The 12,322-nt window shown below is 52.1% G+C and overlaps 2 protein-coding genes across 2 annotated transcripts; both read left to right on the top strand.

Moving 5' to 3' along the window:
* Window positions 1–1,262: 1,262 nt before the first annotated feature.
* On the top strand, window positions 1,263–2,315 carry N0V96_010446 (uncharacterized protein; the record flags this gene model as incomplete). The annotated part of the gene is made up of 1 exon (XM_065758950.1): window positions 1,263–2,315. The coding sequence occupies one exon, from the start codon at window positions 1,263–1,265 to the stop codon at window positions 2,313–2,315; it is 1,053 nt and encodes a 350-aa protein (XP_065612473.1).
* An 8,024-nt stretch (window positions 2,316–10,339) lies between these two features.
* N0V96_010445 (uncharacterized protein) lies at window positions 10,340–11,048 on the top strand (the record flags this gene model as incomplete). The annotated part of the gene is made up of 2 exons (XM_053197029.1): window positions 10,340–10,881; window positions 10,940–11,048. The coding sequence occupies 2 exons, from the start codon at window positions 10,340–10,342 to the stop codon at window positions 11,046–11,048; spliced, it is 651 nt and encodes a 216-aa protein (XP_053045518.1).
* Between the last annotated feature and the right edge of the window lie 1,274 nt (window positions 11,049–12,322).

Genomic DNA, 12,322 nt, shown 5'->3' with positions numbered 1-12,322 from the left:
GGACTTACCCATTCACAAGCCCCCTTCAGCCCTCCCGAGCTAGAGGGCTGGCTGGCCTTGACCTAAGCGCACCTGGTCTAGTGTCCCAAGTCCAAGTCCCGCACCATCAACGAGCTACATATATTCGACAGCCGCCTCTCCACACTGGCAAGGTAGACGGGACTGGACTGGCAACTAAGGTGATCGACGCACGATAACTCCTTTCGACATCTCGCTCGAAGGATAGCTTAAAAACCTGCACACAAAGCCTCCTTTCGACCCCGTCCGCCGGGCCTGCCATCTATTTACTCCGAACCCAATCCACCTTTTCCATCAAGCCTTACTCCCAGGGCAGCGTTCCTCTCCTCATCTTAGGGACTGACAATCCATACAATACTTGTATACTACCTGACACTACCTTTCCTGGTTACCTACCTATCCACCTTACCTACCTACCTTGGCTACTTGAGCCATCCTCCTCACTCTCGTCAGCTTTGTCTAGTCTTGTCTTGTCTTGCCTTCTTCTCTCATTCCTGCCCCCAAGCCCAAGGTCACGACATTCCACCACTCACCAAATTTGGACATCTGATTGCGCCGTATTGGACTGTCACCGGTCATCATCGTTGTCGAATCCAGTAGCGGCGGCAGCCTCTCATCTGTGGCATTCCTAAACACCGCGTTGAAGTTCCAGCTTTTTTTCAGCTCCGACGCCGCATCCCTAGGACAGGACCCGCCAACAGCAGCTGTTTCCGAGCTGCCAAGAGAAGGGCAGAAAGAGAGAGAAAGAGAGAAGAGAAAAAGAGACCCGGGTGCCTTACTTTGCTTGACATCCGCCGCGCCCCATTACCGTCAAGGTTGGTAGCTCAGTCACGTCACTTCAGACTCTGTGCTCCCACTTCTCCTGCTCCTGCCGCTCCTGCTCCACCAATCTTCCGGTCAGGCACAAGTACCGACAGGCCCAGTGTGCCTGCTGGATTAGCCCGCCCGGCAGTAACTATCCAAAAACACACAGTCAAAAAAGCAAGAGCTTGCTCGTGGCAGGAAAGAACACAGAGGATCCGAAAAATCACCAAAACCTCAGATACCACGACCCCCTACCCAAAATGGCAATGGAGACTTCTTCGAGCTTCACGGCTCGAAGACAAGCAACACAGGCTTTGCCCCCTTTCCATCTTCCATCGACAAATCAAGATATACCGAGTATGAGTAGACATTCTCATCAGTACCCTTTCAGTTTTCACAATCAGCCTCTGCAGTCACCATCATCGTGGCAAGCCCCGGCGATGGCTACGCCGTCGGCTCCCTCCTCCTCCTCCGCTGCCTCAAATACTCAACATTCTCCTGTAACCGCCAGCTCTGGTCTAACATCGCCTTCAGGAGTGCCAGGTGAAGGGCTTAGCCCGCTCTCTTCCGGTGTCAACACCACGAGCTCCCAGAGCTCCTATTATCCTGGAGGAAACGGCCACGGATCATGGCCTACGCCCTCGAGTTCCTACCAGCTCAGCTCTGGGACGCCCCAGGGACTCGTCCAGACCTCTCAGTATGCCTCCCGCGGGAGCACCTACGATCAGCAATCACCAATGTCCTACTCTCGAACTTCGCAATCACCCGCAACTGGCGAGGGTCTTCCTCCACCACCCTACGGGCAAACGCACCAGTCTTTCCAGGCTTATCCTCATGGAGGAGCGGGATCTACACCAGTCAGTCTGCCATCCCAGGGCCCACCAACACCCCAGGGTGGCATTCTTGGATCTCACGGCGCTGTCTCGACGCAACCTCCAACGCCCGGCGGTCTGCACTCCCATCTTGACTCCTACACCCAGTCTCGACCACCAGCGACACCCGGCTACTACTCCACATCATCGGCCCCCCAGCAATCGTTCAACAGCTACCAACAATCCCACACTTCGCCCACCGCTCCTTCTCCGACGACTTCGGCGGGCCCCGGGAGAGGACTTGCTGCGCTCCAGCACCCTTCCGCGATGGCACCTCCTGGTTCTTACCGCTACCCCGGTTATCATGTTCCGTCGATGGGAGGACCGATCATGTCCAACCTTACTTCCCCCGGGCACCAGATGTCACTCGTCACCGGTATGGGCGTCCCCGGCGGTTATGGAGCACACCATCTCGCACCGTCAATGTACGGCCACACCCACGGGGGGCAGCCCAACCCGCAGGCCGAACGGCCGTTCAAGTGTGATCAGTGCCCACAGTCGTTCAACCGAAACCACGACCTGAAGAGACACAAGAGAATCCATCTGGCAGTCAAGCCCTTCCCTTGCAACTTTTGTGATAAGAGTTTCTCTCGCAAGGACGCATTGAAGGTAAGTTCTTGACATCACAAGAGAAAACTTCACTACAAATCTCTGCTTTGGGAGATGGACAATAGCTGACAAACATTACAGAGGCATCGCCTAGTCAAGGGTTGTGGGTCGAAGGAGGGTGATGGCCAAAACGAGAATGGGCGACGCTCCTCGCAAGATAACTCTGATGACGGAACTCCTCCACTCAAGCGCGAGTAGATCGTTATACAGCACCGCTCACGACCTTCGATATTCGATCCGCTTTATTGATCGAACGGCTGAGATCACCCACTATCTCTGGGACATCCTGAGGTTGGTCATCATCTACCTAGGTAGCCAGGTGTCAACGTGGCTTGCGGCCGCGATGGCAATACCTCTGTACATGAAACTACCAAAACCACAGCATGGGGGATCCACGGACATAACGAAAACTCGAAAGACACGGTTGGCATTGGGGGGAATAAGGCCTAGTGACAGACGCTTCACAAAAAACCTTTCTTGAAAACTTATTTTTAATTCGATCACGGGCCGTACATCGTATCTCATTTTTTACAACACGCACGGTCATACACGAAAATCCCGGCGCTATACCGATACCACGGAACATTAATGGAAAGAGACTACCAGGGTTGTAGAGGTGGCCAGTTGGAATTGTGGTCACTTTCATTTCCAAAGCTTTCTTTCGCTACATGTTTTTCGGGAAAATCACACGTGGGCACGAGAACCAGTTGGAACACATGGGGTCGGGTTTGTTTTTACGGCGAATGGTTGCGGCATCGTCCTCGCTACACACGGATGCGGGATAGGACGATGCCAAACTGGGTACGGCTCCACGGAACACCTATATATCGGGAAAACGGAAACTGGCGTAGGCACTCACGAATCGGATGGATCACGATGACGGAGGGTGGCCTTAAACGACGGTCAAGGTTGAGTCATTGATTCTGTCAAAGTTTGGACGGGCATCTGGAACGGTCGGATTATGTACGCAAGAGGTCGCAGGTTATCAAGGTGGGATAGTGGAGTTGGGCATCAGGGACTGCTTTGGGAGATACCAAGATTATCAAAGAGACAGGAGACTGTACATTATTACAAACGCAAGAGAGCGTTTCCTGGGCAATTGACTCGGGGTGAAAATTTCGAGAGAAATGAGTAATGCTTGATACAAACATTGAAGTCTCGTGAACAGTGATGAGCCTGTTGCTTCACAGAGTGTCACAGCGGTACCCCAGAGCACGCTAGAAGCACGATAATGACGAGAAATTAGCATGTGAAGAACAATAGGTTCTCGCCCCTATTTTCAAAAAGATTCAAGCTTGGTCGATAATATTGACCATGATGGTGTCCGAGGGTGCTCCACGGACGAACGAACAACCAAATACCAGAGTACCACTTTGGCGAATTAGGGAAACATACATCCGCTCAGAGACTAAGTTGGCAAGAAATCACCCTCAAGAAGTGACCCTTTGAGACACAGCTGTATGAATCCATCAAAACAAAAATCCATAGATACTCGAAAATGATCGAATCACCTTTTCTCTTCCTCTGCTCCTCCTCATCCGAACCAAAGGCAAATTACAGCCGTGGCCTAGTGAAAATTACGTGCAGAGACTAGCGGATGGGAGAAGATGGCGTGAACGGAACGGACAAGGCTGGCGGGCAGGGCGTATGGGGGTGTACATTATAGTTTTGGCTTTTGGGGGAGGCTTTTTCACCTCACACTTCTCGATTTGCTCTTAGAGGGCTTGGGGCCTTGGGCGTGAGGGAACGTGCTGGCGTGCGTGCGTGAACGGCCGCATGAGATCAGAGCGGGAAAAAAAAAAGGATGGGATGGCAGGTGTCCGTCTGTCTGTCGGTCTCCTCGCTCTCTGCAAAAAAAAACAAAAAAAACAGATGAAAAAGAGGCGCTGGCCGCCGCCGCCGCCGCCGCCGCGCGCCATACTCAAAACATCAGATGACATTGGCGAGAATAGGTAGATCAGACCTGCCCCCCCCCCCTCTCATGCTCTTTCGGGCCAAGTTTGCTCTACGGGACTTTCCTCGTTCAAAGAAGATTGAGAAACATGGGATGCTTCTGACGAAAGAAGGACGTTGCTTGTGTGACCGCGTTGGGGATTCCTTAGTCGATCGCCGGGGAAGCAAACCACATGTTCGTCAGCCAGCCCTCTTCTTCTTCTTTGGTATTAACCTCGTTCCGGTCACAAAAACAAAACTTGTTCGAAAGGACGCTGTTAAGCTGGAATGGATGGAAGGGAAAACACGGTGCATTTGTGACACGAGCAGCCTCTGCAACTTTTTCCATCCTTCCGTATGCCATGTCGCACATGAGTCGCCCGCCGTATTCCAAGGCTGCAGTCACGGAGCTTAAGTCAGTATCTTAATAACAGTGGGGACTGGTGTAGAGTGATCAGAGCATCGTAGATGATGAGCGTTTTACTGACCTGATGACCGGAGTGTCCGTGAGAGTTTGTTACGCGTTATCCCGCTGTTGGATAGTACGCTGGGGATTCGTCAAAGATACGCGAAGTCAACTAAGAAACGATATGCAATCAATACGGAAGAGTCTAGACTCCCTTGCATGTCGGTTATCTGCGGAGAGTGTGCAGCTTGATGGGCTCGGCTCCATCGCGCAAACGAAGATTCAATGTACCGGAGAGGTTGCCCCAGTCCGGAGCTGTTAAGGTATTCATCCTGTCATACACAGCCGTGATGGCCAGTTCGAAATGCTCCGGCCTGATGGAGAACAAAGCCAAGCAAGTGGGGGCAAGATAGAGTAGCGGGGCAGGTGAAAGCGATCCGGCTGCGGAGCTGAATCGAGAACCTGACGTGAGCTGAGACACACACACACGCGAGAGGATGGAATGAGAGGGGGAGGAGAGGAAAAGCAGAGTAAGGTAGGTGGTAGGGCGGAGACCAGCCCATGTCCAAGCATTCCTGTCACTCCCACGCGATGGGCTGGTGAAGGTGTGCGAGGCGCCTCCTCCCGGGGAACCTCTAGCCCTTCCCCTTTTCCCCCTTTCTCTTAAAGCCGGCGGCACCACTAGTGTATGGGTCTGAGAAGCCATGCCATGTTGAGCATGCGGATTCGACAAGAGTCGGTCGTCGAGCTGCAGCTGGGTAACACACCTGAGAGCACTGGTTACCCTCATGGAGTGCGTCGATTGTTTGACAAGGCCTGGTGTTAACCCTACTGAAGATAGACCATCAACTCATTTGACGCTTTGGAGAGGATGGAAATAACCCCTCAACGGAGACTGTTGAATCGGAAGTGGCAAAGACTCTCGCCGACCAACCGCATTGACTCCTTCTGCCCTGCTTTGTCCTACTCACCAAGATGCGTGAGGGTGGGTGTATGGGAAGACATGGGCATCATCTTGCCCAGCTTCGAGTGATTTGACCATATGACTGGCCCAGCCTGTAGTGTCGCATATGTACGTCTTCCTTGGCAATTGAGTCACTTGCTTCATTGCACCAAAGATGCAAGCATCATTCAGCCGTAGGTAGTTCCTCCACTCGGATAGGGAGATAGAGGGGGAAGAGAGTCGGTTAGTAAAAGCCGTTCAGCATGTCGGTAGGATGGCGCACGTTGATGGCGGGCGTTCTTCGCGCTCTCTACTATCGTTCTTGCGACCATCAATGTGGAATAACCAAAGGCTTGTCTTTGGCTGCAACGAATTTTGACAAAGTGAGATGAACCAGGGCGTTGTCAGCCTCCTTGGTGAAGAGGGCATGCCTACCGCGCCACGTAAGCAATGTTCGTGTGGTAGGATGTAAATAGGAGGAGGTATTAGCGGGCTGGGGTGTAATCTCGTTTCTAATGGCCCCTAATGTGGTTGTCGTTTGAATGCTCCTGCGCAGATCAGCGCCCGAGCAGAACGCCTCAAAACTGGTCTTCCGGCTCCTCTTCGAGCCTAGCGGCAGCCTCGAAGCGGCAGCGGCTGAACGTCTGGACGCAGACTAATGATTCCCACGACGACAATCTCACATCCTGGTTTGCCGACACAACATGTCGCTTTTCTAATCTTGACAACATTTGGTCAGAAGATGTTGATCTGAAGTCATTGGCATGATGGTATCATGTCGTTGTGGAGTTTCATTCCTAATGAGGATTCGTGCTGAAAAGATTTTGCAATAAATCCTCGTCTGACACTTCAAGATCGCTTGAAACTAGCGTCCCGTCCATTAGTGGCATCTATCATAAAGGCGCAAGACGAAATCTACTATGCCTCCCTTTGCTTTGCGTTCCTTCGCCGTCTGGTCTCAAGTATGACTGTTGTACGATGGTTCCACTTGTAAGTCGATGATGCGAAAAGTTATTCTGAGGTAAAGATCTATGTTCTTGGGCTCGTGCCGATTCGTGGACGAGAACGCGATTGCTGCAAGATCGTTGCCGTTAATGTTACGTGACATTGAGTACTGGTATATTGATTATTGCAAAACCCTTGGAACCGAAAGTAGGACAGATGCTTGACGTCTATCCTGCGCAGACAACAGTCACAGTGTCGAAGTAGCCCTACTGAGGTAAGCTTGCGCTGATGCTTTTGCCGTGGGCAATGGTCAAGGTCGATTAGAATCTTGTACTCGATGGTTGAGCTCCGCGCGTACTATACGCAACCGGAGGCAGTCGTGTTCAAGTAGGTGAACCAAAAACAACATGAGCTGTTATTATTCTTCAGTTCCGATATCTCGAACTTCTGAAGGCGCACGTAGTTCAATGGTTGCCATTGCTGAACGTTTCTGACGTCACCTGTTCTTGCTGAACGATTCCACGGTGAAGTGTGATTACGAGGATTGAATGCCGTGGTTCAGAGGTCGGCTCCTGATTAGTAGGTTGTGATTGATAACAGGGCAGACTTTGGATGAGTTAGCAAGGGCGTTCGTTGCAAGTCGTCGAATTAGGCTCGGCAACTTGCGAAGTCGCCCCTTGATCCCGGTTCGGCCCCGTGATTTGGGTTGGATGCAGCTTGGGGAATGCCCTGTGTCCTGTCCCGGACCAACCTTGCCATTAACCATCCAATTCCCGTGGATGGTTCTGCGGCTTGGTGCAGATCATTTCCCCTTGGCCAGGGGCAGATAGCCACGGAAGGGCCCAACCGAAGCATACCAGCCGATCCGCATGTCGGCCAGGCCTTGAAGTCAACTTGGGCCGTAAACTTAGCGAGACAAATCCCAGCGTTTACTAGCATCGTCAGACGCTTACGGGCAGCTGCATGCTATCGGGGGACATGACCGCATATCCTCGAAGGAGAAATGAACGCAATTCAGAAAACTTTGTGCTGGCGAGCGAATACCATCGCAAGACTTCAACTAATCTCAGTGTCGCTAGGGTTGCATTGGACTCGGGTCAGTGATCACCGGTGATCCCTGCTTGGTAAGTTGCGGTCTCCACGCGTCCCCGCAGTTCTCATCTTCGAGCAAGCATTCAGGTCGCATCTCAAATCAAGGACAAAACTGAGCGAAGCCTCTCTCTTCGCGGTTTTGGTTCCGGGGAGTATAGGCTGATATCTGGGGCTTGCTCGGAACTTGGCTTGGACCCAGGCGCTCGACTACCAAGCGTGTTCGATTTCTCCCATCATCATCCGAGACTCGGGCTGCGACCAGACTGACACCATGAAATAGGCGAGACTTGAGGCGTGAGCAAATGCTGGTGCGATGGCAGCAAATCAGCTTGAAAGAGTATCTGTATACAGCAGAAGCTTCCTTGGTCCAGGGGAAATGGCCTCTGTGGTAAAGTCGTAACTCCCATGGACGTGCTGATTGTCACCGTTTCCACTGAAGATCTTAAAAATCGCCGAGAAACCGGGCTGCAGGTACGACCCAATATAGCAGATTGGGACTAGACAGGCCGTTGCGTATCGCGCAACACTGGCAATCTATATTTTCATATAGTGTCGCGGTCTGCCTTGAAGTGATTGCGGGAGGCGGTTGAGTTGTGTTCAGACTTCCTCCACACCCTCTCCTCTGAGACACGGCTTCCGGATCTCCAGGTTCGAAAGCACTGACAACCTGACAGACGTCGTCCATGCCAAGGATCATTGCAGATCAGCCCATGAGTCGCCGCCTAGAATTGTGTTTGACATCGACGGTAACGTATAGAAGCAGCTGCTCCCAGGAGAAAATCTTTGCGAGAGACGGATGTTGTCTATCATCCATGCTGTGCTGGCGGTGTCGTATTTCACGTCGTCGTGAGATTCGAATATGATTCCCAAATCCTCGACGAATCATTTCATTGAGGGTGGATTAATCAGCGGACGAATTCTCCGATTCATAAGCGTCACTGGGTTAATTCGCCAGTCAACAAGGTGCTCAAAATGTCGGACCATGTTGATTTTGACCTCTAAGAGTTTCTTGGTTCCTTTCAAAGCAGTCAGTACGGCATCTACACGGGGGCATCGATGTTTGACAGGGCTGGCTTACTGAAGCTAACTCGAGGCTCCTGAAACTCGGCCGAATAGTGGTGGACTCGAAAGAATCGTCGGCAATCGTGCTTAGGGAGGGGCAGGGACAAAATCGCACGCGAGAAGTGGGGCGTGACGATGTATCGGGGCGATGATGCGCAGGTTGAGCGCCAAATGTGCTCGCCCATCGGTGGATCAACCACATTTTGGGGTACGGAAGAGCAGAGATCGAAAGACTGCGGTTGCGATTGGCGGGCTCAGGGCGAGATTGTGGGACGAGCTCCTCTGGCGGTGCTTTGGGATGGCCGAGAATAGGGTGGCTAGAGACTTCGGATGAATGTGATGAAATACCAAACTCTGGGCTCGGCAGCGATAGTTGAGACAGCGTAGTCAGCTCATATGGACAGCGTAGCCCGCAAGAGTCGTTTCGAACAGTCTTGGAGACGTATTGGGCAAAAGTCTTTTCTGCCAAGCACCATAGTTGAGGTGGCCAGCAAGGAGCTCCAGACCGTCAAACCATCAACCCCTGTTCAGGAACTGCGACTAAGTGCAAGCAGAGCCACGGCTGGCCTGGAACTTTATCCCTGATTGGTCCATGCTGCCGTCTCCGAATAATTACATATATCTTGTTGTAGAGCTATATTTGGAAACAAAGACGTGAGGCTGCCGTAGAATATCGTGCTGGTAATGGCTCGAGGTTCGATTGACGAAAATAACGTCCAGATAAGGTAAGCAATTGCATGGGGCACAGGGTAGCCAACAAATAACGTTCAACTCAACAACATTATTTCTTCTTTCGTCTCGTGATTCGTTCGAAGTTTTGTGGGAGACCGATGGAAAAACAAAGGCGAGCAACGGGGGAGAAAACGGCCGATGTCGAGACACGCGGTGAGCAGTTTGTTTGAGAGCAGAATGGATGGAGGTTGAGTTTGGGTGTCGCGGTGTCACTCGAGAAAAGAATTGTTAGTAGGGGAAGGTAACGATACTTGTTGCTCTTTTAGGCTATCGAAGCTAAGAAGGAATCGAGGCCAATGAGGAAGAGCAGAGTGGAGAAGACCCCGCCTTGGCATCGTCGCAAACTCCACCCATGCGCAAGTTGCCGAAGGGGCGTTCCCTGATGTTCAGTATCAGCTCCTTCTCCTGGCCTTAGCAGAATGTCTCGCGTGATGCCGCAACCTCCTGCTAACGCAGTCTTAGGCCAGAATGTGGCCGGTTGCCCGTCTCACCAGGGTGTAACCAGGCTTCCAGGCCCTCCGGAAGGAGCAACAAAAAGTCACGACCGTCCGCCTCCTACATCTTGGCACGAGCCAAGTCGACTTCCCATTCATGCACAACATGCTCTCGTTTCGCCGCAGTATCGCGAAGACTTATTCGTAACACCCCTCCCTGCTTGAAGCGTCTGAAGATCCCACGCAAACCTTCTCGCTGCCAGTCTATAACATCGCCCGTGCCGCCTTATTCCCCTCATCTTGGCAAATCCATCTGAAGGACCAGGACGCTCTATCTCTCACTTCCCATTTTAAATAATAACTGACTCCTCGGCCGGGACTGGAGCCTGGTAAAATCCGTACATAATACGCACCGTCACTCCCTTAATCTTCGATTGTTTACCAGTTCTTGTACGCCAGCGTCGACCGCTTCGCAACGATATTCGCAAAAATGGACAGCTTTCTCATGGCAAGACACGGTGGCGATGACCATGGAGCGACGGGGACAGCAACTGCTTCGGATGCTATGCCGGGAATGGATATGGGATCTGGAACGATGAACGATACCCATGGCTCGACTGGCTCAAGCATGAGCATGATGATGATGACCATCTTCCAGACTAGTCTGAAGACTCCTCTCTACACTGAGGCCTGGACCCCGAACAGCGTTGGCACTTACGCCGCCACATGTATCTTTCTCATTTTCCTGGCCTTCGGTCTTCGCAGCATGCTGGCTCTCAAGTCCATTCAGGAGAAGCGATGGTTGGACAAGGACTTCAAGCGCCGCTACGTCAGCGTCAACGGCAAGCTCGGCATGGCAGGAAAAATGTCAACGGACAGCATGGCAAAGCAAATGGTACTTTCTGAGAACGGCCTCGAGGAGAACGTTACGGTTGTCCAGAAGGGACACGGCATCTGGAGGCCCTGGAGATTCTCCGTTGATCCTATTCGTGCTGTGATCGACACCGCCATCGCTGGAGTTGGATATCTTCTGTGAGTGGTCCTCTCTCTTCTCACTGCTACTAGAAGACACATCACTAACAATACACAGTATGTTGGCTGTTATGACAATGAACGTTGGTTATCTCCTGTCAGTTCTCGGTGGTGTCTTCTTGGGTAGCCTCGCTGTTGGCCGCTTTGCCACGATGGGCGAGCACTAGCGAATTATCAGCAGCAGTTACGGAGACAATATCGACTAGAACTTTCTCCCCAATCTACTTGTTGTTGTATGATGCGGTGACTCCAGTGATGGACGGATGCTGGATCATGGCATTTGGATACGAGGAATGCGACCACGAAGGAATGGACAACGCGACAACCGTCAAACCTTGGACAAGACGTCCTTGGTGCTTTCTTTCTTTTTGTAACCGTATGCGAAGGAAACCACCAGGCTACTTCCGGCTGGAGATCACGCTCGTTATGTTGTGCTGCACGAAATAACGTTTGTACACTCAATGGCAGCCTGCGGTTGTCAAATTCCAAGCAGCTACGATCGATAATGATGAAGCTGTGTGTACAGATTCGATACCCGATATGGCGTTCCCTCCTTCCTGTCTCCTGTGGTCTTGTGGTGATAGCGCGACAAGTACATATACAAGGGTGCCTAGTGCCCTTCCTGGCCCGTGCAGAAACCTTCTCAAACTCCCTCAGCCCGTCGCCTCCGGCCCCCGCTTCCTGCGAAGTTCAAGTGAGACGTACCAAGTCACTAAGCCACTAAGCAAGTCTACCTTACCGTCGATGCCTTCGTCACTGTGCCACATCACCTAAGCCGTCCACTCGTTCCATCCAAGTCAAGCCTTCGAACATCAAATGAGTCGAGGCAAAAAGGAGCCGCATGCCAACTTGTCCGCCATGCTCGGCCAGATACACAGTTAAAGGCGGCTAAAGCTTCTCAGTCCGTAAACTCTGTCCCTTCGAAAGCGTATCACTAAGCAGCCAGACAGGCACGCAGGCTGGCAGGGTCCAGTTCGAGGGGATGCAACCCAGGACGAACGATAAGATCAGCAGCCCGTCCATTTCTTCTAGGGCTGCACCAACAGTCAGCTGTGCGCCCAATCACATGTTTTGCGAGTACGGATACGTTCTTATTGTTGATCAACAGGCATCCTCCCTTCGCACTCTGGCGTCTCGAGTCGCGGTGCCAGAGGCGACGTCACCCAGCGCGGCATGGCAGCCCTGAGCATGTGGATTGCTTCCTCCAATTCCGCACTCTTCGAGGAACCCGTCCCTTCCACGAAGCTTGTTTCTGCCCGTTTCATCTGAACAGCTCCCCTCCAGACGGACATCGAAGTTTCACTGCTCCGATGCTCCGTTCCAGTCAAATTTCGTTCCTGATCATCTTGCAGAGGGGTACGGCAACTTCCACATAGGACGGGCAAAATGTATTAATGCTCTACCTTGACGAACTCTTCTCTACGGCAGAGCTTTGAATGGC

The sequence above is a fragment of the Colletotrichum fioriniae genome (assembly GCF_027942845.1).
Source record: "Colletotrichum fioriniae strain IMI 355084 chromosome Unknown scaffold_14, whole genome shotgun sequence".
Taxonomy (NCBI): domain Eukaryota; kingdom Fungi; phylum Ascomycota; class Sordariomycetes; order Glomerellales; family Glomerellaceae; genus Colletotrichum; species Colletotrichum fioriniae.
This window is presented reverse-complemented; position numbering and strand designations above follow the sequence as displayed.